The 27,410-nt window shown below is 42.8% G+C and overlaps 1 protein-coding gene across 2 annotated transcripts in view; it reads left to right on the top strand.

Moving 5' to 3' along the window:
• The first annotated feature begins 437 nt into the window (after positions 1-437).
• The window catches only part of NFAT5 (nuclear factor of activated T cells 5), a 134,083-nt gene continuing 107,110 nt past the window's right edge, over positions 438-27,410 (top strand). For both annotated transcript variants that reach the window (XM_056525914.1, XM_056525913.1), the window contains exon 1: positions 438-820. In XM_056525914.1, coding sequence (XP_056381889.1) covers positions 748-820 — 73 coding nt within the window. In that variant the 5' untranslated portion in view covers positions 438-747. The remainder of the gene's footprint in view (positions 821-27,410) is intronic.

Genomic DNA, 27,410 nt, shown 5'->3' with positions numbered 1-27,410 from the left:
CATAGACCGTGAGGTAGTGACCATCATGTGTCTCATTCACCTGCATGACATCATAGATCGTGAGGTAATGACCATCATGTGTCTCATTCACCTGGATTACATCACAGACCGTGAGGTAGTGACCATCATGTGTCTCATTCACCTGCATGACATCATAGACCGTGAGGTAGTGACCATGATGTGTCTCATTCCCCTGGATGACATCATAGACCGTGAGGTAGTGACCATCATGTGCTTTATACACCTGCGGGACCATTCACCTGACGCCTCACAGACACCTGTCACCTCACGGCTTCTCATTGGCTGGCAGCCGACAGCTTTAGAGAGGTCATAGCCAATCACCTTCCTGGCACACGCCGCCTGAAGCACATGCTGGTAACACTGTCTGCTTTCCAACGTCACCAACCTTTTTTTTTTTTTTTTCCAACTCCGCCCAGAGGAGGTACAGCTGACGTCACCCTTCGTACAACATATGTCATCGCGTCAGCGTTCCGCTCCGCCCTTGGTTACCGTCACTACCTTGTTGGCTCTCACGCCACACCCCTAGTAACATTCAGCTGCCTGTCAACTATTAAGCCCCGCCCACTGCTTGGAACGGTCTCCCAGCAGAGAGTCTCCGCCCTACGCTTGCGCACAATACTGTCAGTAGGGGGGCGTGCCGTCGGTTCCTGTCAGTGTGTAAGCAGACCGGAGCCAACACCGGGACTTACCGACTCATCCTCGTATCCTCTGCTGGCCCGGGCGGCCATGCCCTCCGACTTCATATCGCTGCTCAGTGCCGACCTTGACCTTGAGTCCCCGAAATCGTTGTACTCCAGAGGTAAGCGGGGGCCCCGGGGGCTGCTGTGCTGGAGAGGACACGCATGTCGCTGGACACTATTGTTCTGACCGCCAGCTCTCGCTTTGGCTCCTGACTTTGGTTACCGCGAAGGATTCTGGGTAGATAACAGTGCTCCTGGTAACCCTCATCGGTGGTGGGTGTCATAGTCACCTGCAGGGGGCGACACGTACTTGTATCAAGAGCTTGCACTCACTATTTGTATGCTGTGGATTGACAGCTACCATCTCTCAGGGGTCCTGTGGGATGGGGGCCACACGGCTGCCCCTGCTGGGCCCTTCCAGTCACATGTTATCAGCTTTGTGCCATTCCAGTTGTGACAAGTTTCCATTGACTTCTGTGTAGTTCCGCTGCCCTGTGACTGTGCTGCATCTGATGTGTTGTATGGAGTGGGCACTGTGTACCTAGATGCAGATAGATGGCTCTGAATGGTGCCCAGTGTCTCCTACCATGTACTAGGGTGCCAAGGGAATCCTCATTCTCCACACAGCAGTGCCTCTTCATGTCCTGGTGAACCACAAGTCACATATCTCCTCTAGGGACTGGTTCATGTAAGATGATGGTGTACTGCAGTGTTTCCCAACCAGTGTGCCTCCAGCTGTTGCAAAACTACAACTCCCAGCATGCCCGGACAGCCTTTGGCTGTCCGGGCATGCTGGGAGTTGTAGTTTTGCAACAGCTGGAGGCACACTGGTTGGGAAACACTGCAGTTTTGCAACAGCTGGAGGCACACTGTAGTTTTGCAACAGCTGGAGGCACACTGGTTGGGGAAACACTGCAGTTTTGCAACAGCTGGAGGCACACTGTAGTTTTGCAACAGCTGGAGGCACACAGGTTGGGAAACACTGGTGTACAGCCTCCTGCCTGTGGCCGTGCAATCTCCTGGGGCTACAGTATCTACAGGTCCATACTGGGATAGGGATGTAGCTATTGTGTCTGTGCTGTATGCGTTAAGGCCATTTAAAGGGGTACTCCACTGGAAAATGTTTTTTTTTTTTTTTTTTTTTTAAATCAACTGGTGCCAGAAAGTTAAACAGATTAATTCTATTTAAAAAAAAAATCGTACCTATCAGCTGCTGTTATTATCCACAAGAAGTCCTTTTCTTTTTGAATTTCCTTTCTCTCTGACCACAGTGCTCTCTTCTGACACCTCTGTCCATTTGAGGAACTGTCCAGAGTAGGAGCAAATCCCCATAGAAAACCTATCCCCTAAAATGGACAGAGGTGTCAGCAGAGAGCACTGTGGTCAGACAGAAAGGAAATTCAAAAAGAAAATAACTTCCTGTGGATCACACAGCTGCTGATAAGTACTGGAAGGATTCAGTTTTTTTTAATAGAAGCAATTTACAAATCTGTTTAACTTTCTGGCACCAGTTGATAAAAAAAAATAAAAATGTTTTCCAGTGGAGTACCCCTTTAAGACCTTTTCTATTGTGCTCTGGAAAAAAATAACTTTTTTGAATTGGACACATACAACTACAACTCCCAGCATCCTGGCAGATCAATCTTCACTCACAGACTTACTGGAAGTTGTAGTTTGGCCACATTTGGTGTCTAGAAAAGACACAAAAAAGGCACAAGCAGGGGTTTATTTGCCCCTTTTTGTTTACACATTTCTGCTGATTTTGAGTTGCAATCCACTGATTTTGGCAATACACATGATATGGACGGGTTTATCAACTGCGCTTTTTTGTTAAAAAAGGCACAAAAAAGGCGCAAAGCCACTGAAAAGTCTCTAAAACGACACCAGCCCAGACTTAGCTTTTTGGTGTACGTGAAGAGAGAAATTTCAGAAAATGTGACCTGCACAAAATGTATCAAATGCTCTGTGACCATTTAAAGGAGTTCTCTAAGCTAAAACTTTTAACCCCTGCTGTGCCTGGGCTGTAAAGCTATACATAATAAACTTTCACTTACCTGTCTACGATCCCCTGTTGTTCCGTTATCGCCGTCCCGGTCTCTTCCACTTCCTGCGGGTCGGTGACTTCACTCTGCGCTCAGCCTATCAGCGGCTGCAGCAATGTCCCGTCACGGCCGCTGATAGGCTGAGCACAGAGTGAAGTCACCGACCCGCAGAAAGTAGAAGAGAACGGGTTGGCGATATCGGAACAACGGGGGATTGTAGGCAGGTAAGTGAAAGTTTATTATGTATAGTTTTACAGCCCGGGCACAGCGGCAGAAAAAAAATTTCAGTTAATAAATTTGGCGCTCCTACACATTACCAGCACAAAAAGAATTAAGGTGTAGAAAAATGCTTCACTTACACCTCCAATGATGAATGCCGGCCATGGTGCCTACATTATAATCACCTTAGCTTTGGCTCCCAAGAGCTCACAGTCTAATTCTTTTTATCCATACATATGTGTGAATCTCATTGGCATGACACGGTCACATTGTCACCTCCTTACCATTGTCCCCTAGGTGACTACCCGGTCACTTTCACATGACAGCTGACTTGTTCGGCTAGTTCTTGGTAGTACTACATTAACTTGTTAAGTGTAAATAAAATTCTTCCTTTTTTTTTCTTTCTTCTTTTTCTAACCTGTCACCTAGAAGATGTTTGACGTGTCCCTGAGGGCAGTTCACCCTGCATCATGGCCTACAGTATATACTTGTATACATGTCCTCTTCTGTCGGAATATACAGTACAGTATATACTTGTATACATGTCCTCTTCTGTCGGAATATACAGTACAGTATATACTTGTATACATGTCCTCTTCTGTCAGAATATACAGTACAGTATATACTTGTATACATGTCCTCTTCTGTCAGAATATACAGTACAGTATATACTTGTATACATGTCCTCTTCTGTCGGAATATACAGTACAGTATATACTTGTATACATGTCCTCTTCTGTCGGAATATACAGTACAGTATAAACTTGTATACATGTCCTCTTCTGTCGTAATATACAGTACAGTATATACTTGTATACGTGTCCTCTTCTGTCGGAATATACAGTACAGTATATACTTGTATACATGTCCTCTTCTGTCGGAATATACAGTACAGTATATACTTGTATACATGTCCTCTTCTGTCGGAATATACAGTACAGTATATACTTGTATACATGTCCTCTTCTGTCGGAATATACAGTACAGTATAAACTTGTATACATGTCCTCTTCTGTCGGAATATACAGTACAGTATATACTTGTATACATGTCCTCTTCTGTCGGAATATACAGTACAGTATATACTTGTATACATGTCCTCTTCTGTCGGAATATACAGTACAGTATATACTTGTATACATGTCCTCTTCTGTCGGAATATACAGTACAGTGTATACTTGTATACATGTCCTCTTCTGTCGGATTATACAGTACAGTGTATACTTGTATACGTGTCCTCTTCTGTCGGAATATACAGTACAGTATAAACTTGTATACGTGTCCTCTTCTGTCGGAATATACAGTACAGTATATACTTGTATACGTGTCCTCTTCTGTCGGAATATACAGTACAGTATATACTTGTATACATGTCCTCTTCTGTCGGAATATACAGTACAGTATATACTTGTATACATGTCCTCTTCTGTCAGAATATACAGTACAGTATATACTCGTATACATGTCCTCTTCTGTCGGAATATACAGTACAGTATATACTTGTATACATGTCCTCTTCTGTCGGAATATACAGTACAGTATATACTTGTATACATGTCCTCTTCTGTCGGAATATACAGAACAGTATAAACTTGTATACATGTCCTCTTCTGTCGGAATATACAGTACAGTATATACTTGTATACATGTCCTCTTCTGTCGGAATATACAGTACAGTATATACTTGTATACATGTCCTCTTCTGTCGGAATATACAGAACAGTATAAACTTGTATACATGTTCTCTTCTGTCGGAATATACAGTACAGTATATACTTGTATACATGTCCTCTTCTGTCGGAATATACAGAACAGTATAAACTTGTATACATGTTCTCTTCTGTCGGAATATACAGTACAGTATATACTTGTATACGTGTCCTCTTCTGTCGGAATATACAGTACAGTATATACTTGTATACATGTCCTCTTCTGTCGGAATATACAGTACAGTATATACTTGTATACATGTCCTCTTCTGTCGGAATATACAGTACAGTATATACTTGTATACATGTCCTCTTCTGTCGGAATATACAGTACAGTATAAACTTGTATACATGTCCTCTTCTGTCGGAATATACAGTACAGTATATACTTGTATACATGTCCTCTTCTGTCGGAATATACAGTACAGTATATACTTGTATACATGTCCTCTTCTGTCGGAATATACAGTACAGTATATACTTGTATACATGTCCTCTTCTGTCGGAATATACAGTACAGTGTATACTTGTATACGTGTCCTCTTCTGTCGGAATATACAGTACAGTATAAACTTGTATACGTGTCCTCTTCTGTCGGAATATACAGTACAGTATATACTTGTATACGTGTCCTCTTCTGTCGGAATATACAGTACAGTATATACTTGTATACATGTCCTCTTCTGTCGGAATATACAGTACAGTATATACTTGTATACATGTCCTCTTCTGTCAGAATATACAGTACAGTATATACTCGTATACATGTCCTCTTCTGTCGGAATATACAGTACAGTATATACTTGTATACATGTCCTCTTCTGTCGGAATATACAGTACAGTATATACTTGTATACATGTCCTCTTCTGTCGGAATATACAGAACAGTATAAACTTGTATACATGTCCTCTTCTGTCGGAATATACAGTACAGTATATACTTGTATACATGTCCTCTTCTGTCGGAATATACAGTACAGTATATACTTGTATACATGTCCTCTTCTGTCGGAATATACAGAACAGTATAAACTTGTATACATGTTCTCTTCTGTCGGAATATACAGTACAGTATATACTTGTATACATGTCCTCTTCTGTCAGAATATACAGTACAGTATATACTTGTATACATGTTCTCTTCTGTCGGAATATACAGTACAGTATATACTTGTATACATGTCCTCTTCTGTCGGAATATACAGAACAGTATAAACTTGTATACATGTCCTCTTCTGTCGGAATATACAGTACAGTATATACTTGTATACATGTTCTCTTCTGTCGGAATATACAGTACAGTATATACTTGTATACATGTCCTCTTCTGTCGGAATATACAGAACAGTATAAACTTGTATACATGTTCTCTTCTGTCGGAATATACAGTACAGTATATACTTGTATACATGTCCTCTTCTGTCGGAATATACAGAACAGTATAAACTTGTATACATGTCCTATTCTGTCAGAATATTAACACTTTCTGTGTACATTTTTTTTTTGGGTTATTGTTGTTTCTGAGAAAGCTTGGTGATCACTCTGCTTTCCCAAACTTCTCAACATTGCCGAAAACATTGGAGAAGAACTAGACAGACTTATGGTTTGGCACTTGTGGAAGGGGGGGGGGTTGCTCAGCCTCTAGGGCAGTGGTCTTAAACCTGCGGACCTCCAGATGTTGCAAAACTACAATTCCCAGCATGCCCGGACAGCTAACGACTGTCCGGGCATGCTGGGAGTTGTAGTTTTGCAACATCTGGGCTGGAGGTCCGCAGGTAGGAGATTACTGCTCTAGGGGACTGTTAATGATTCCCTTATTGATTGTCACCCAACTTTCCTAGAAAAGGATATAGGATAGATGTGATTGGAAGGGTTAGCCATCAGTTATATACGGTACACATATATATATAGTGGTATTAGCATACAGTGTCCATAGATTGGCAGATGTCTCAACAACTTTAATGGTTCCAAGCCTTCCATGATATAGGAGAAGAATCAGGACATTGCACAGAGGTTTTCAACAATTTTGGGAATAATCTGCTTATCATAGTGAGCCCTGCCTGTTGGGAGTTGTAGTTGGAGTGCCACAGGTTGTGGACCATTGATGCACAGTATGTGTTGGTCCCTTAAAGGGGTACTCTGGTGGAAAACTTTTTTTTATAAATCAACTGGTGCCAGAAAGTTAAACAGATTTGTAAATTACTTCTATTAAAAAAGGTTAATCCTTCCAGTACTTATTTGCTGCTGAATATTACAAAGGAAATTATTTTCTTTTTGGAACACAGAGCTCTCTGCTGACATCACGAGCACAGTGCTCTCTGCTGACATCTCTGTCCATTTTAGGAACTGTCCAAAGCAGAATATGTTTGCTATGGGGATTTTCTCCTACTCTGGACAGTTCTTAAAATTGACAGAGGTGTCAGTAGAGAGCACTGTGCTCGTTATGTCAGCAGAGAGCTCTGTGTTCCGAAAAGAAAATAATTTCCTCAGTAGTATTCAGCAGCTAATGAGTAGTGGAAGGATTAAGATTTTCTAATAGAAGTAATTAACAAATCTGTTTAACTTTCTGACACCAGTTGATTTAAAAAAAAAAAAAAAAAAGTTTTCCACCGGAGTACACCTTTAATGGTAGGATCAGACAAATCCAGGGAGCCTGGTAGCCAATACATATGCTGCTTGTGTCCTGACAGAAAGGGATATATTCATAGGTGGTCTATGCATGTAACTGAGCTTCCTAGAATGGCTTTGACTTCCACCCAGATAGGTGCTCTGCTAGTCATGCCTTTCTAACTATAGAGCACCATTGATCCTTTGTAGGAAAGGGGCCAGTGTGGATCACCACATAGTTAGTCTGTTATTATCGCTATGTAATGTGCATTTCATGGAGCTGGATGAGAAGATTAACTGTCCTGTGTGACCCAACATGGGTACTGCCTGTTAAAGATACACTGACCCTAAAGCCAGGAGCTTCTAGAACAGCGTTTCCCAACCGGGGTGCCTCCAGCTGTTGCAAAACTACAACTCCCAGCATGCCCGGACAGCCTTTGGCTGTCCGGGCATGCTGGGAGTTGTAGTTTTGCAACAGCTGGAGGCACCCCGGTTGGGAAACGCTGTTCTAGAGAGAGCTGCTGTCTTTTATGGGGTTCTTGATAGCCTTTAATAGATTGAAGCTGGCCCTCAGTCTTGTAAATAGATACTAAGCCTGAAGTCTATCACATTTGTATTCAGCAAGAAATGACTTGTAAAAGGGTTTTACACATCACCTATTTGCAGGGTAGGTAATAAGTGGCTGGTACCATCCCTGGGACCTCCCAATCACAAGAATGGGGTGCCCATGTGACCCATTTGATTGGAGTGGCAGTGTGCATGCTCAACAGCTTCTTCACCCAAAATCTATGGAAATGACAAGATAGCTGAGCACTTTTCTTGGCTCTGTCAGTTTGTTAGAAAGGCCCATAAAAAATAATCCTATAACGGGGACCACGAAAGATCAGATCAGATGTAATCTGTGAGGAAATCCATCAACGAGAGCTCAGTTTCTCTACAGCAACACCACAGGTGAAGTAAAGCATTGTGCAGTTCACACTGAATGCATCGAAACTCCTGGGGATGCTTTTTGGCTGTTAGATGTGGGTACTCAATGGGGGACTACCCTCAGTTATAAAGGTTTTCAAAAATACAACAATACTGTGCACATCTAAACATATTGCAGCTCCAGTGCCACCCAACATGCCTGCTGTAATGACATCATGTACATTGTTCATGTGAGACTGCAGCCAATCACTGGCCTTAAAGGGGTACGCCGGTGGAAAACATTTTTATTTCTTTATTTATTATTTTATTTTTAAATCAACTGGTGTCAGAAAGTTAAACAGATTTGTAAATTACTTCTATTAAAAAATCTTAATCCTTCCAGTACTTATTAGCTGCTGAATACCACAGAGGAAGTTCTTTTCTTTTTGGAACACAGTGCTCTCTGCTGACATCTGTCCATTTTGACACATTTTCTTTATTCTGTAGGTCCATACGATTAAAATGATACCGTACTTATATAGGTTTGATTTTGTCGTACTTGTGAAAAAAATGTATATGTTTAAAATTGCCATCTTCTGACCCCTATAACTTTTTTATATTTCCGCGTACGGGGTGGTATAAGGGCTAATTTTTTGCGCCGTGATCTGAAGTTTTTAGCGGTACTATTTTTGTATTGATTGGACTTTTTGATCGCTTTTTATTCATTTTTTCATTAAATAAAAAGTGACCAAAAATACACTATTTTGGACTTTGGAATTTTTTTTTGCACGTATGCCATTGACCGTGCGGTTTATTTAGCGATATATTTTTATAATTCGGACATTTCCGCACGCGGCGATACCACATATGTTTATTTTTATTTACACAGTTTGTTTGTTTTTTAAATTGAAAAAGGGGGGTGATTCAAACTTTTATTAGGGAAGGGGTTAAATGATCTTCACTTAATTTTTTCACTTTTTTTTGCAATGTTATAGCTCCCATAGGGGGGCTATAACACTGCACACACTTATCTTTTACATTGATCAATGGTTTCTCATAGGAAACCATTGATCAGTGATTCTGCCGCTTAACTGCTCATGCCTGGATCTCAGGCACTGAGCAGTCGTTCAGCGATCGGACACCAGAAGGCAAGGTAAGGGACCCTTCTGCTGTCTTACAGCTGTTCGGGATGACGTGATTTCGCCGCGGACATCCTGAACAGCCCCCTGAGCTAACCGGTAACGATTTACTTTCACTTTAGACGCGGCGTTCAAATTTGAACGCCGCGTCTAAAGGGTTAATAGCGCGCGGCAGCGCGATCAGTGCCGCACGCTATTAGCCACGAGTCCCGGCCTGACCCGACCCGCCGTGGCCCCGTGTTATAGAACGGGAGTGGACTCAAGAAGTACGTTTACGTCATGGGTCCTTAAGAGGTTAAAGGTCATGTGCTGTACATACAAGTAAAGACAACTGAGGCCTGTGATTAGCTGTAACATTACATGAACTATATGATGAGTTTCATCTAAAAAAGAAACAAACAAATAAAACACTTTATTTACAGTTACCGTCAGGCTGTCACCTGGAGGCCTCACCAGATTTATCCTTGATCAACTGGAAATGTTGGGTGGGAACCCCTTTGGTGGCACTGATGGTGCATGGAGCTGTCCTGACAAGTGATCATGGCTCTGGGCAGTCCCCTCTGTGTAATCTCATGTGCTGATGAAATCACTAGAGTTTGTTCTGCAAAGTGTGATGTAGTCAGAAGGATATATGAAGGATACTTGTTGCGGTCCTCATTATAGCCTTACTGTTCAGGGAAGGATAAAACATCTGATGGTAGGCTGCTAGAAACAGTAGTATGTCCTTTTAAAGGTCTGGTAGAAAACAAGTTTTTTTTCTAGTCAACTGGTGCCAGAAAGTTAAACAGACTGCTGTATGCTGCAGATGAAGTTGTGTAGTTCTTTTCTATCTGACCACAGTGCTCTCTGCTGACATCTCTGTCCGTGTCGGGAACTGTCTAGAGCAGGATAGGTTTGCTATGGGGATTTGTTCCTACTCTGGACAGTTCTTGACACGGACAGAGGTGTCAGCAGAGAGCACTGTGGTCAGACAGAAAATGAAAACACAACTTCCTCTGTAGTATACAGCAGCTGATACATACTATAAGGATTAAAATTTTTAAATAGAAATAATTTAAAAACCTGTTTAACTTTTTGGCACCATTTGATAAAAAAATAAATAAAAAATAGTTTTCCACCAGAGTACCCCTTTAAACTGATTGGCAGTGAAGCTACTGGGTGAGAACCAGCCACTGCTGCCATGATGGTGCCCATTGAGCAAATATAGACAAATCCCAAGAACTCTGTAGCTAAGATGCCTAAAACTTGCATGTTGATGTCTATGAATTTTATTTTATTGTCTGGCTAAGAAGTGGGTCAAATTGGCTTCCAAACATATTCAACAAGTCTCCAGACAGATCTACATGATGCTCTTTAGTGGTCCCAGACCAGTGTGTTTTATTTGCAGATGAAAGTACCCTCTTCCTAGTTGGCTGAGTCACTATGTGGTGGCAGCTGTGTATCCCTTTTGGAACTAAAATGCCCTGGCTGGGTCCGTGTGGGACGGATATTTCATCTAACTTGTGAATGGCAAACATTGTTCCATTTTCTGTGTTTGCTGTGCTGTTCTGCCTTCGTTGTAGTTTGTATTCTATTCTTGTAATGGGAAGATGGGGATGAATGGTGCTCTATGAACTGTGTAGGTTTAGGGGAGGATGCACATGTTTAATAGGTGATGAATTAGCTCCTTGTCCTAGCAGAATTGTTGGAATGTAGTATTTTGTTGTATACTCTGACAGTGCAGATGGTTCACGTTCTTGTTGCTCACTAGGCTCTTTGCTGGGTTTCTTCTCTATTGCACTTGGTCTATCTTATCTGGGTACATGAACATTGGTTGTGCTACCTTCACTTTTTTTTTTTCTTTGCATGTCCTTACATGTCCCCATTATGCAGGTTCAATGTCATAGACCACATGCGTAAAACAGGTACTTGCATGCCATTCCTTAATGATGATACCAGACTGGCACCAGTCACCTATGTCTAATGGAGGCTGGCATGTTTTGGATTGAGTCAGTATTTCACAATACAGTCAAATGTATGCACCAAGGGCATGATGCCAACTAGGAATCACTGGCATTACTGAGCGTCAGTGTTTGGTAGAAAGAATATTGGTAGTCTGCCAGAAAACCATAATCTTGAGAAGCTGTTATGGTATTTAAAGCACTGCTCTCGTCTGTGCTTAGTTTTTCACTATGGTGGATTGGCCACTGGGGCCATTGTGATTCTATGAAACTTCTCTGTTATTCCATGTTAGAGAATTGTGTCAATGGTATTTTTGTAGTACAGTCTTGGCCATATGATGCTCAAGCCTAAAGCCTTTGGTCTAATCACCAAAACTAACACCTATAATGTGGTCAGTTTGGGTTAATAGACCTGCAGTTGCCCTGGGACTTCTGGCCATAAAACTGCTTGTGTAAATCCGGCCTTAATCTTATAGATTAGATATTCCAGCACCGGTCAGGTCCATTGTTGTTGGAATAGCTTCCTTTATGAACAGGAATGATCTGGGACATATGTAGTCAGTTGTATCCCAGTCTATTGCTCCTTAGTGTACATGTTTCCTGCCTTTGCATCTGGAATATTTATATAGGATATAGTAGGGCATTGCTGTTTAAGCAATTCCCAACATTGGAAGGTTCATGGCTCTAGCAGGTTGCAGGGCCAGAATAATGCTTCTTGCACAGGTATGTCTTATATTGTGCTTGCTTACAGATCAGAACAATCCTCAGATTTTTGCTTTATGTCCTGACTGATGTAATGGAAGCTGAGAGGATCGTGCTGTATTTCCTGATCTGAGTAGTTGGTGTGAGATCCATACTAGTTCCCCTACTCTCCAATCAGATAAACAGGTGTTTCAGGTAAGCAGGGCTTGTGGCACATGCATACAGATCTGTTACCATGGGACCTGGCTTGCCTTGTCAAGGTCATTCACTCTGCACATTTGTCCTTGATTGTGTCTACGAGGAGGAGTCACAGCTCTAGAGGGCTCGGGAGGAAAAAGAGTAACAATGCTGAACACCCGCCTGGCCCACATACTCTCATTCCCAGGACTCCAGCGTCTTCTGCTTTCCGTGAGGCATGAAGTTTAGGGCGGTTTTGATCTTGCAGTAACGTGACTCTGACATGTGAGGTCATGGAAAGGACTGGATCTAGTGGTTTCCCTTGGAAGTGACAGAATTTGATTGCAGAAGCGGTGCCAGCTTCTTGAAAACCCTTGGCAGGTCCAATTCACGTGGATGCCAAAACTATGATCTGAGCTATTTTTGGGTACAGATCTATTGTGTACACTCATCCTGTCATCACTACAGGGGAATTGGGGAAATAAAAGCAAAGTTACGCTGCCATTTTCATGTTACAGAGCTCAGCTGAAAGTGCATTAGTATTTGCATGTTATTAATCCAGCCGCAGGCTTCCCTCGTAGATCACAAACTCCATTATAAGCTGGACTGACGTAGGTTTAAACTCCAAAGTATCTTAGCAGCCTAGAAAAATGCAGTCTCCAGCATAGAGGTTATTACTGAGCGCTGAGTCCCACAAAGCTCTGGGAGGATGGAAAATGAGCGATCTGGAGGACTATAGTGTGAGCTTTAACCTGTTTATTACCAGGAGGGATGACATACATAAAACAGTAAAGAAAGAGACCTGGATTAGGAACTACTGTATAGGAAGATGTTAGGTATCAGAGCCCTGTCTCTATGATGGTGAGTGACAATACCAGACTACACAGGAGCACAACGATCTGTTATTGTCTCTGCTGCTTCTATTGCTGTGCAGATCCTGACTAGGAATCATACACACATCTATCATAGGAATTCATTGGGGAATTACTATGAGGGAGATTCATTAAGAGCTGTGCTGAGCAAAAGTTGACCAGTTGTCCATAGCAACCAATCAGATTGCTTGCTTTATGTTTCAGAGGTCTTTTCAAAAATGAAAAAAGTGATCTGATTGTTCCTATGGGCAACTGGTCAACTTTTCCTCTGCACACGTATTGATGAATCTCCCCATATGAGCCTATCATTGGACTCTATTTTGCAGTTTATTTCTAGATTTAATCTTTTACGTAAAATGTTGCATAATTTTTGTTTATTATATTTGAGATATTATATTCAAGATCTGTACTCAGTGGTGGTTGTCGTTGAAAATAGTTGACAAGCGTCTATGAGCACCTATAATGCACAGTTAGTTTTTCCCATATCAAATAATTTCCCAGAATGCCACTCCTCAGGCTGAACTCTGAAGACACCGTACAAGCAGAAATGCTGAAGCAAAGCCACTTGCTCTGAGGAGTGAGGGCGGGAGTGCCCATATGAGATCTAAGGACAAGCAAGGGAATGCCCCCTCCTCCTCATTGAACTGCATGTAGTGTGAGGAACATAAACATGGTAATTAGGAGCTATAAAAGGATAAAAAACAGTTATAGAGTAAGCCTGGAGCATATGATCCAAGATAGGGGATACGTTTTATATCGAGGGGGGGGGAGGAGTCCGACCACTGGGGCCACCCCTTGATCTCCTGTACAAAGTCCCGGCTCTCCACAGAAGCGGCATGTCACGACCCTCGTACGGCATGCCCTCTAAATATATCTCTATAGGGGAGCTGAAGATAGCCGAACCGCTCTACCCTAGAAATATATGGAGAGGACGTGTTGGCCGTAGCTTTGTGCAGGGGCCGTGACGCGCTGCTCTCTGGGAGATTAGGGGCCCCATACTAGAGATCACGGAGGGTCCCAGTGGTCGGACCCCCCCGCGATCTTAAACTTATCCCCATCCTTTGGAAAGGGGATACTTTTTCCCCTTGATATATCTCCTTTAGCTAAGAAAAAAAGCTACAAATTTTTGGCCACTAGGTGTCTCCCTTCCCCACAAACTTGTCCACTGCCTGGAGTTTTTGTTTTTAATTTTATGTTTTTGTTAACATTTTAAAGTTTACAAAAATTGCAAAACAAACTCCAACTCCTTTCCCGATAAATGTTCTCTTTATGGTTGTGGATTTCCATCTCTAGATCAAGATGCAACAGAGAAAGTGGGGGTGGGACTTGTGTTATACAAAGAAAAAGCCTGGTATGTGTGCATACAGCCTTATCGTGCCTCCTCCAGAGGATCTGTCTTGTGCCTGAAATCCATATCAAGGCTTCCCTCTTATTTCTTTTACCACCCATAAGACCAATAAGTGTTTTGTAAATACTTGTTTCTTCTATGTATACAGTGCTGCCATCTGAATAAACCCCATTATTCCCTCTTGCTTTCTTTGGTCTTCATCCTTATCAGCAGCAGCAGTTTAGTGCTTATACCAGGCTGCTTTTGTGATATACCACCTTCCTTGCTTTGGTTCTTCTTCCATTTCTGTACTTTCTGCTACAGTAGTAGTATACTGTTAATCATCCCTGTTCTGTCTGAGCAGTAAACTTTCTTTAGAATTAACCCCTTCATAAACCAATATGTACATGTACATTATGTGGTGGGCTCGAGAGTCTGGTCTGCTCCATAACTGATGCCCACTGCTATCAGCAGCTGATATCTACCATTACTGATGCAGATTGCTCTGATGTCCCTCATTTAACTCTTTAAATGCTGTGCACAATAGCAATCTTAGCATTTAAACATTAAATCCCGCCTGGTGTCTAGTGGCCCCATCAGATGCCAATGGGTTGCTGGGGCAGCCTGAGCCTTACGTTGGCCTCAGCATCATCCTCAGTCCAAAGTCAAAAGGGGCTTAGAAAATGATCCGAATGTAGTCACAAAGGGGGGAGATTTATCAAAACCTGTTCAGAGGAAAAGTTGCCCAGTTGCCCATGGCAACCAATCAGATTTCACAGGTCTCTTTAAAAATGAAAGAGGCGATCTGATTGGTTGCCATGGGCAACTGCACCACTCTTCCTCTGCACAGTTGTTGTTAAATCTCCCCCAAGCTGACTACAATCTGGTCTGTACAGGCCAAAGGAGTGAATGCATCATTGCCTGTCCATGCACAGATGATTGCAGCCAATTTGAGCTTCAGAAATTGTTTTTCTTTTCTTTTTTTGAATTTCTTTTGTCTGACCACAGTGCTCTCTGCTGACACCTCTGTCCATTTTAAAAACTGTCTGGAGCAGGATAGGTTTTCAATGGGGATTTGCTCCTACTCCGGACAGTTCCTAAAATGGACAGAGGTATCAGCAGAAAGCACTGTGGTCCGATAACTTCCTCTGGAACATACAGAAGCTGATAAGTACTGGAAGGATTAAGATTTTTAAATAGAAGTAATGTACACATTTTTTTTCCAGTGGAGTACCCCTTTAAAGCCAGTGATGGAGCAAAACAATGAAAAACTTGACACAATATGAACCCTAAGTTTTATATCATGCCAACGCTTGATCCGCAGCTTACAATGCTTAGCACTGCTCTGTAATGTCCTTCATGCTGCTGCTTGTGATATAGGGGTGTGGTATAGTGATATAGTTAAGCTGGATCTCCTGTGTGTGCAGTTGTATGGGTGCCGTCATAGAGACTACACATTACCCACCAGTTCAGGGACAACGGAATATTACAGATAAAACATGCAAGACAGAAATCTAGTGAAAAATAAAATATACAATTGTATATTGTCCAGAAATAGCACTGTTTCTCACGTGCAAACACATGATGGCTTTTTTATACTTCTTATGGCACAAAAACATTTTGTCCATAGGTCTCCATTAGAGATGAGCAAACTTACAGTAAATTTGATTCGTCACGAATTTCTCGGCTCGGCAGTTGATGACTTTTCCTGCATAAATGAGTTCAGCTTTCAGGTGCTCCCGTGGGCTGGAAAAGGTGGATACAGTCCTAGGAGACTCTTTCCTAGGACTGTATCCACCTTTTCCAGCCCACCGGAGCACCTGAAAGCTGAACTAATTCATGCAGGAAAAGTCATCAACTGCCGAGCCGAGAAGTTCGTGACGAATTGAATTTACTGTAAATTCACTTATCTCTAGTCTCCATCACAAAATGGGATTAGTTATGTTCTACAGCATCTGCAGTGTCCTGTCAGTCAGAAAGGCTAGTCTGGAGGTCCTGTCCTTATTTCACTTCTCCAGACAGTTTCAAAGCTGATTTTTGAGCAGATGAAAGGTTAAGTTTACAGTGGTCATAATGCCTGGGCTACACAGATTTTTTGTAAGGCTACTAATGAATTTTAACTATTATGTTACATCTGTTGTCCGCAAGATTGCATACATATATTGACTCAATATGTGCACTACAGCTGTAGCTCCATAGTTACAATAAATGAGTAACTCTACAAGTAGTTACAGTGTAGCCCCTGGCCTAAATTGGTGTCAGAGTTCCCTCTGGAGAGCTTCTCTAGACTTAACTTTGAAAACAGAACTTTGCAGAGGCTATAGAACAGAAACAACTAGTGGTCCCTCAAGTTACAATATTAATTGGTTCCAGGACGACCATTGTATGTTGAAACCATTGTATGTTGAGACCAGAACTCTATGGAAACCTGGTAATTGGTTCTGAAGCCACCAAAATGTCATCCAAAAATAGGAAAAAGTGAGAGTTAAAGAAAAATAGGTAGATAACTAATATATAGATAAAACAAATCCTTACATATAAAAGTATTAAAGATCTGCTGGGAGCTGTAATCACGGTCTATGTCAGTGTTTCCCAAGCAGGGAGCCTCCAGCTGTTGCAAAACTACAACTCCCAGCATGCCCGGACAGTCTTTGGCTGTCCGGGCATGCTGGGAGTTGTAGTTTTGTAACAGCTGGGGGCACCCTACTTGGGGAAACACTGGTCTATGTAGAGGACAGGAGCTTCTTCAGGGTCCTGTACAGTACACGCAATGTCCTAAAAAAGTAACATGGAGCCGCCCTCACCTGGTGGCCAAAGGAGCAGCTAACCCTAGAACAGGTAAAGAGTACAGAACATGTAATACCTCCCTGTACTGTAGGGGGGCGCTACCAGACACCAGGCAGTGCATACACTTCAGTAATACAGGTGTTTTACCAGTAAATTGACCATTCTGATTGGTCAGATCTTCCAGCCATTGACGCGTTTCACAGATCTGGACTGTCCTTGGCATTGTATGTTGAGTCTGGTTTTAACTTACAATGGTCCAGAAAAGACCATTGTATGTTGAAACTATTGTATGTTGAGGCCATTGTAAGTTGAGGGATCACTGTACATTCTTAATAAACAACATTGAAAAAAGTGTTTTCTTTTTTTTGCTTACCATAGTAAGTACAAAGGAAAGATGAAATAAATTTGTATTGTGCATATATATCCTTTATTATTTCAGCCCAAGGCAGCACTGCTTTTCTAACTAACCAAACTTTTACACTTATCAAAAGTAAACTTGACAATTTTATGGGTGAGTTGGAAGTTGTACCTGATAAAATCACATGCTGTCACCAGCACTAAGAGAGTGTTATTCCTCTTTCACACAATGGTGCTGATAAGCTTTACAGCCACTGTTTTACCATGGATAATCCTAACCCGATGCTGAGCCTCTTAAAGGCGCTGTGTGCGCTGCCCTGCCTTTCGGAGCTCCGCCCACAGCGTCCGGAAGTTCATTACTCCGAACGCTGTGTGCGGGCTTCCGTGTTCGCAGCTGCCGAGCGTGACGTCACGCCCGGCCCCTTCGTGACGACTTGCCTGCCCCCTCGTGACGTCTCGCCCGCCCCCTCAACGAAAGTCTATGGAAATGGGGCGCGACAGCTGTCACGCCCCCTTTCCATAGACTTTGGTAGAGGGGGCGGGCGTGACGTCACGAGGGGGCGGGCGAGGGGCCGGGCGTGACGTCAAGCTCAGCGGCCGCGAACACGGAAGCCCGCACACAGCGTTCGGAGTAATGAACTTCCGGACGCTGTGAGCGGAGCTTTGAACTGCAGGGCAGCGCACAACCCCTTTAAAGGGAATACATCACCTAGATCTTTGTTTTACTTATTAAAGCCATGCACTGAAACATGTAATTTTTTTCTAATTTGTTTCTGTTTCCTGATGGTTAACTCATTTTTATACATTATGAGGGCAGCTCTCTTGCCTAAACTGCTTTAAATAGCATTTAGAGATATGCTTTACAGCAGGTCTCATGGACAAAGGCAACAATAGACTGAAGCTGTACCATTAGATGTATAGGAAAGGTGTCTTGGCATGCTTATTGAACCTTTCAGAGCTCATTCTACAGGAAGGGGGAGGCTGATCTGTGAGCATCAGCTAACATGCTTGCCTGTGTTATCTATACAATGTTGTTCACTTTTACTATAATTCGTGATGATGGGAAGGGCACTGCTGGGAATTGGTCTGTACTGAACAGAAAGTCTCAGCTTAGTCTTAGCATAGTGACCTAAGTAGTTTTCTATTGACACATTCCCTTTAAACTATGTTAATAGTGACATTATGGCCTTAGAGAGATTAACCCTCGAGCCAACAATCCTTGACACATTCTTTCATTATCTGAACACTTGTCAGTAAGGATTCCCATTAAAGGCTGGGTTCATATCACTGTTTGTCCCCACATTTTTCTATCAGGTTTTTTATTCAAAATTGTATTCCTCAAAACCAGACCAAACTTTATGCAACCGTGTGGTTAAAAAAAGAAACTGTATACAGCTTTTTACTGTATACGGTTGGAAAATGTGTGTCTGGTTGCATGCGGTTTCATACGGTTTTTAAAAATCCAATCCGGTTTTAAATTTTTTTTTCATTTTTAAATAAAGTTCCTATTGTTCTAATGAAATTTTATGTGAGGATCACTATGCGCATGTGCAAAGTAAAAAAAAAACGTATAGTGAACCGTAGACACATCCAGTTCACTATAGTTCTCATTGACTTCCATGATACAAAAACAGTATACGGTACAATACGGTTTTTCACACGGACCAAAAACCGTGGTAGAACACGGTTTTGAGTACGGTGGGGGGGTCTAAAAGTTCTTATTTCAAACAAACTGGATGCATCCGGTTACGGTTTCCATAGCATTGTCTATGGATACAGTTGCATACGGTTTCAAATATGAAACCGTATACAAAAACTGCGTGGACAAGCCGTGGTGTGAACCCACCCTTACTGAGGCTAATTTTTCTCTACACGTAACTTAATAATCTATTTCTCTTTTGTGATTTGTTTGCTTGTAGATTATAATAATTCTAAAGGTATAGTAATAGAAATCTGTACCTGCTGAACCTCCGCACCGCTGGTCCAAATGCACTATACCCAATGTAAACTTGCAGAGCTTCAGTGTAAAGCATAGGCAAAAGCAGAACAGTCCTACCAAACAGTCGCTCATCACTGATCTGCCCTAAAGGAGAAGAGACCTAAGAAAGAAAAGGAAAACAGCAAAGCAGTGTGAAAATGAATAACGTAGAAAATCTTTCTGATGATAGTGGAACAATGCTGCGTTTGTACTAACCTTCCAATCTTGTACAGTTACAGTTATAATCTGCAAAGAACACGGTATAGCTTGTACTGTACATTGAGCTTCTAGACCAATGATGTAGCCTGTTGAAGAACTACAAGGCTTGGCAAGAACTTCCACAGTCCTTTGTGGAAAACATCCACAACAGCCAAAAATCCTACTCTTCTGTTGTCTATAAGATTAAAGGGGTACTCCAGTGGATAACTTTATTTTTTTATTTTTTATTTTTTTATGAACTGGTGGTGCCAGAAAGTTAAACAGATTTGTAAATTACTTCTATTAAAAAATCTTTTCCCTTCCTGTACTTTTTTGTACAGGAAGGGAAAATTATTATTAGAATTGCAATTCTTTTTTTTATTTTTTATTTTTTTTTACGTCATTTACCGTATAGGATACATGTTATATTTTAATAGTTCGTACAATTATGCACACAGCGATACTAAATAGGTTTATTTTTATTTTGTTTACATGTTTTTATATAGGAAAAGAGGGTGATTTGAACTTTTAACTTTTTTTTTTTATACACATTAATAGACTTTTAGGAGGAATCATTAGATTCCTCATACAGATCAATAGAGTTCTATTGAACTCCATTAATCTGTGTGCTCTGCTATCGATTGATAGAGCCTAGTCCTGCCGGGATCTATCAATGACAGAGCCATGGACACCAGGGAAGCAGAGGTAAGCCCTTTGGCTACCTCAATAGTGGATCACCCACGCGATCACGCTGAGGGGGGCGATTAACCCCACTAGCCCACCAGGGAGCATTCATATGTGCCTTTAGATGCCCCTGTCAGCTTTGACAGCTTCGATCTAAAGGGTTAATAGCCAGCGGCGGCGATTGCTGCATGCTGGCTATTAGCGGCGGCCCCTGGCTACTGAGAACAGCCGGGGGCTGCGGAGTATGGAGCGGGCAGTAGTAGGGAGCCCGCTCCATACAGACTGCTGAGCACCGCTGCGCTTCTAAGGTCCGGCCCTGCTTGCCCACAGCAGGACTAAGGGCCGGAAAAATTCACCTGCCCGGCACCTTGAACTGCATGTCCTGGGCATCAGACGATAGGAATTCCACATCCCTGTACATAGAGTTAAAGTGATATTCCGGGCAAAAACATCTTATCCCCTATCGAAAGGATAGGGGATAAGATGTCTGATCGCAGGGGGCCTGCCTCTGGGACCCCCCGCGATCTCCCTGCAGCATTCTGCATTATATGCGTCTGAAGTTTCGGAAACCTCCGGGCTTCCGAGACGGTAACGTGACGTCACGCCACGCCCCCTCCATTCATGTCTATGGGGAGGGGCGTTGCACCCGTTACGCCCCCTCCCATAGAAATTAATGGAGGGGGCGTGGCGTGTCACGTCCCCGTCTCAGAAGCCCGGCGGTTTCCGAAACTTCAGACGCAGCTACGCATAGAATGCGGGCTGCTGCAGGGAGATTGCGGGGGTCCCAGTGGCGGGCCCCCGCGATCAGACATCTTATCCCCTATCCTTTCCTTTCAATAGGGGATAAGATGTTATTGCCTGGAATACCCCTTTAAGATGTAAAAAATATTTTTGCTGACTCTATGCAAAAAAAATTCCCCTGCTTTTTAAGAGGTTAATGTAGCATTTTTTAATTAATTGGAAATGTAAAATATTGTTCAGAGGGAAAGTTTTCTTTGAAGCTAGTCACTTTATGGGTTAACTAAGTTGTCCTCCCTTGCCAGGTACATGTCTCCTTCCAGGGCTGTGCGAACTGATCATTGACTTTGAAAGATGAGATCTTGGAGTAGTTTCTCCTTGGCACTTGGTTCCGCATACTGACTTGTGACCTCGTCCTGTAGACCATTGTAGTAGAAGGCTGTGTATAGGAGATCAGCAGGGCTCTGTAGGGGGTGGGGCCCTGGTTCATCATTTCTTAAACGGGTACTCTGGTGGATAACTTCATTTAAAAAAAAAAAAAAAAAAAACTGGTGCCAGAAAGTTAGGCTGGGTCCACACTACGTTTTGTCCCATACGGGAGCGCATACGGCAGGGGGGAGCTAAAACCTCGCGCTCCCGTATGTGACCGTATGCGCTCCCGTATGTCATTCATTTCAATGAGCCGACCGGAGTGAAACGTTCGGTCCGGTCGGCTCATTTTTGCGCCGTATGCGCTTTTACAACCGGACCTAAAACCGTGGTTGACCACAGTTTTAGGTCCGGTTGTAAAAGCGCATACGGCGCAAAAATGAGCCGACCGGACCGAACGTTTCACTCCGGTCGGCTCATTGAAGTGAATGGCATACGGGAGCGCATACGGTCACATACGGGAGCGCGAGCTTTTAGCTCCCCCCTGCCGTATGCGCTCCCATATGGGAGAAAACGTAGTGTGGACCCGATTTGTAAATTACTTCCATTAAAAAATCTTAATCCTTTTAGTACTTTTTAGCAGCTGTATACTACAGAGGAAATTCTTTACTTCTTGAATTTCTTTTTTGTGTTGTCCACAGTGCTCTCTGCTGACACCTTTTGTCCGTGTTAGGAACTGTCCAGAACAGCATAGGTTTGCTATGGAGATTTTCTCCTGCTCTGGACTGTTCCTGATACGAGCATCAGGTGTCAGCAGAGAGCACTGTGGACAACACAAAAAAAAGAAATAAAAAAAAAGTTAAGATTTTCCTCCTGTAGCAAACAGCTGCTAAAAAGTAGGGATCGACCGATTATCGGTTTGACCGATATTCCCGATTTTGGACATTGTCGGTATAGGCAATTACCTTGCCGATAATGCCCCGCCCCGGCCAGAGACCACCACTGCCCCATTGCCTCCCCCATCCCCGGTTTTATAATTACCTGTTCCCGGGGTCCGCGCTACTTCTGGCTCCTGTGACATCCTGCGCAGCGCAATGACGGGTGACGTCTTCAATGTGACGTCACAGTCAGTGCGCACAGTGACAGCTCAGGAGGACACCACCGGAGCCAGAAGTATCGCGGGCCCCGGGAACAGGTAATTATAGAACCGGGGATGGGGGAGGCAATGGGGCAGTAGTGGTGGTTGGACTGGGGAGGACCCCAGGACAGGTACGGACTGGGGGCGAATAGCCGATAACTTATACCGGAATATCGGTATAAGTTATCGGCCTGAAAGGTCGCAGATTATTGGTATCTGCCCTAAAAAAATCTAGATTGGTCGATCCCTACTAAAAAGTACTGAAGGGATTAAGATTTTTTAATAGAAGTAATTTACTACTTTCTGGAACCAGTTCATTAAAAAAAAAAAAGTTTTCCACCGGAGTACCCCTTTAACTGTTGAAATTGATGGATTTGTCCGTAAGGAACCTTTAAATGCCAAGAGGTGGACTAGTTTGGGATGAGATCTGTGGGCCGGGCAGTGTAGGGATGTTTTCTACGAGATGAAAGCAGCCATTCACATATTGAGCACGGCTTATTACTGGCCATGTTCCACATACACAAGTTTACTTAAGTTTCAGCCTAGGAAATACTGTTCTTTTGTAAAAAAAAAAATGTCTGTTTGAATAAGCAGGATTTATGTGATGTGTGGTGTATTTACTGGGTTATGACTATGTTTAATTAACAACATGGTGATTTCATATAGTCTTTCTGGCTTCCCACCTTAAATGGCTGCATACAGAATTGTGCAGAATTACAGATCCACATAGCCTTGTATGATAAAGGGGTTTTGGCTTTCTCCCCCTAAGTAAGCATTATTATTTTGGGTTGTGTAATGAACTTTGCTGACTACTTTGGATTGACCCATCCAGAATAAGCTAGCTAGTTTCTAAAGTCTACAGTGTTTTGTGTCATATGTGAATTAGATTATTAGAGGGAACCATCCTTCCTATGTGATTGCTGCATTTGTGATGCTTTAACACTGTGAAAAGATTGAGTATAATTCTGGACCCCTGAATCCAGATCATAGTCCTAAACACTTAGGCCTATGCAATAGTCTCCCAATAGAAGTTAGGTTCTGTGAGCAGCTGCAGGGATAATGATAGTGTTTGTGAAATAAATTTTAACCATGGAATAAAGCATTCATGTACCAGGTCTACCAGTCAGCGTCTGATTCTAAGGGTCCTAGGTCAATTCCAGAAAAACAACCCTATAGCATTATTCCTCCTCCACCATACTGTTGACACAGTGTAGTCAGGCAGGTACCATTTTTTGGCACCTTCTAAACCCAGACTATCAGACTGCCAGAGGGAGAAGTTTGATTTGTCACTACAGAACATGTTTCCACTCCTCCAGAGTCCAGTGGCGCTGTGCTTTACACCACTCCATCCACTGTTTCCCCATTGTGCTTGCATACAGCCCATTCCATGAAGCTGCTGGCACAGTGATTTTATGCTGAATTTAATGCCAGATGACGTATTATGGAGCTCTGCAGTTATTCAGGCAGCAGTAAGTGTCCCGGTCTGTAGCTTTATGTAGTCTTCACTTTGTGGCTGTAGAGTTCCCCTGTTTCCTCTTTTCAATAATACTCTCAGGTGATGGTGGAACTGACATATTGCTGTGGTGGAGTCCTATTACAGTACCACCATGGAATACAGTGAGCTCTGTAGAATGGCCCATTCTTTTACAATGTATGTACAGACAGACTGCATTGGTACTGGCTGGGTGGTATACACCTGTGACAATGGCACCGAATAAAACACCTGAATTCAGTGGTGTGGTCCATATAGCATTTGGCTGGAACTTAACAGGGATCCCCAAGACCAAACATCTGTATATTACTTGACTCTATATTAACCTATCATATAGCCTTAAAGTTGTAGTTTTACAACAAATATTAATAACCTAAGACAGCCTGAATGGCTGCATGCAATACTAAGTTTTCATTAAACCAGGTACTGCAGGAAAAATGTTGACAGCAAAATCTGCTTGTTTTTTAGGGGTTTTAGAAGTCATAAATGTGTCGCTGCATTGACTTTCATATTAAAGAGGTTGTCTATAATGATACTCCTTCCTTCGCAGGAGATTCCTCCAGAACTGCCAACCGGTCATGTTATGGCTTCCTTTGTGGAGAACAGATAGGGCAATTACTAGACAGAGCAACTGTGACAATTCCCTTGTGCAGAATGAAAGAAAAACTCCAGTTCATGAGGCGACTGCCACAACCAATCAGTGACCTCGTCGATGATGCTCTGTACTCAAGAGTATGGAGCATCATGACGAGGCCTTTGATTGGCTGTGGCAGTCACATGACACCAAAGTGCTGACCAATGACATACAATGCTGAACACCAGAAGCAGATCAGGGGATCAGTGTTGGAACAGTTTATTGTTTTGATGAGAGATAAGAGGACACTAATGACAGACACACATGGGGGTAGATGAGCGGACATTATTAACTGAGATGAGGGGACAGTAATAACTGACACATGGGGGAGAAGGGAACACTAATGACTGACACCGGGAGAGATGAGGGAACACTAATGACTGACACAGGGAGAGATGAGGGAACACTAATGACTGACACACAGGACGAGATGAGGGAACACAAATGACTGACACACAGGGAGAGATGAGGGGACACTAATGACTGACACACAGGGAGAGATGAGGGGACACTAATGACTGACACACAGAGAGAGATGTGGGAACACTAATGACTGACACACAGGGAGAGATGAGGGGACACTAATGACTGACACACAGAGAGAGATGAGGGAACACTAATGACTGACACACAGAGAGAGATGAGGGAACACTAATGACTGACACACAGAGAGAGATGAGGGAACACTAATGACTGACACACAGGGAGAGATGAGGGAACACTAATGACTGACACACAGGGAGAGATGAGGGGACACTAATGACTGACACACAGAGAGAGATGAGGGAACACTAATGACTGACACACAGAGAGAGATGAGGGAACACTAATGACTGACACACAGGGAGAGATGAGGGAACACTAATGACTGACACACAGGGAGAGATGAGGGAACACTAATGACTGACACACAGGGAGAGATGAGGGAACACTAATGACTGACACACAGGGAGAGATGAGGGAACACTAATGACTGACACACAGGGAGAGATGAGGGGACACTAATGACTGACACACAGAGAGAGATGTGGGAACACTAATGACTGACACACAGAGAGAGATGAGGGAACACTAATGACTGACACACAGGGAGAGATGAGGGGACACTAATGACTGACACACAGAGAGAGATGAGGGGACACTAATGACTGACACACAGGGAGAGATGAGGAAACTCTAATGACTGACACACAGGGAGAGATGAGGGAACACTAATGACTGACATGGAAGGAGATAAGGGGACAGTAATGACTGTGACACAAGGGGGAGATGACAGTATAGTAATAACTGACACACGAGGGGGAGATGAGGAGACCGCAAGAGGGAGATGAAATAACACTGATTGATTTATATGACGTTACATATGTTTCCGTTCCTTAGTGATGTCATGTTATGTGATTTGCGGCATCCTTGCTCCTAACTCTTTTGCTGGCTCCTTGATTCTTAGCAAATCCCTGCCATATAGTTAGTAGCAGCAGTCTATAGATAGAGCTAGGAGGGGTCTGTGAGCTAAGAGGAGTGATCTAATAGGTGATGATGTCAACATGTAGTTCACAGAAAGTCAGCTGACCCAGGACTGACTGACATCCTCTGACACATCGAGCACTATGATTTTCTGTGGGTCACATGACCTGGTTACAGTAATAAAAATTTATAGCTGCAGCTGGGTGGCAATAAAACAGATGGCACTATATAGCAAGTGCTGGTGAGTGTGCGTGATATGGGCAAAAAGAAAAAGCTGGAGTGCTTCTTTAAATAAGGCCTAAAAGGGGCATGTGAGAGAGGTTATAGAGCTCCTGAGCATCCCGGAGCCTTTCCACAACCATAGTAAATGTTATGTTGTTTTGTAACTGAGACTTTACATGTTTTGGAAATAGTTTTATACGCATGGTGACACAGACAGGAGGTCTGCGATTTTTCCTATTGATGACGCTGGTGTCTATTACTGTGTCGAAAAGGCTGGCACGGGGTGCGGCGCAATCCTTGGGAATATGCTTAGTAAACTTTCTTATTTGAGGTCTGTGCGCCAATATGTGTTTATTTCCTTGCATGATTGACGACACTAAAAATACTGTAATGGGAAGTCTAGCGCTTGACAAGCTGGTGACATTGAATACCTGTTATATGACTGTCCCATTGTTGGTCTCCTCATCGATTGGTTAAAGTATCAGGTAACCTGCATTTTGCCCTACAATTCTCAGTATACAGTCATGGCCGTAAATGTTGGCACCCCTGACATTTTCCTAGAAAATGAAGTATTTCTCACAGAAAAGGATTGCAGTAACACGTTTTGCTATACACCTGTTTGTTGCAATCTCCTTTTGTGTGTATTGGAAATAAACCAAAAAAGGGAGGAAAAAAAGCAAATTGGACATATTGTCACACCAAACTCCAAAAATGGACAAAATTATTGGCACCCTTTCAAAATTGTGGATAAATAAGATTGTTTCAAGCATGTGATGCTCCTTTAAACGCTCCTGGGGCAAGTAACAGGTGTGGGCAATATAAAAATCACACCTGAAAGCAGAAAAAAAAAGGAGAGAAGTTCACTTAGTCTTTGCAATGTGTGTCTGTGTGTGCCACACTGAGCATGGACAACAGAAAGAGGACAAGAGGACTTGAGAACCAAAATTGTGGAAAAATATAGACAATCTCAAGGTTACAAGTCCATCTCCAGAGATCTAGATTTGCCTT

This window comes from Hyla sarda, chromosome 6 (assembly GCF_029499605.1).
Source record: "Hyla sarda isolate aHylSar1 chromosome 6, aHylSar1.hap1, whole genome shotgun sequence".
NCBI lineage: Eukaryota > Metazoa > Chordata > Amphibia > Anura > Hylidae > Hyla > Hyla sarda.
Note: the sequence above shows the minus strand (reverse complement) of the source record. Positions and strands in the feature narration are given on the sequence as shown.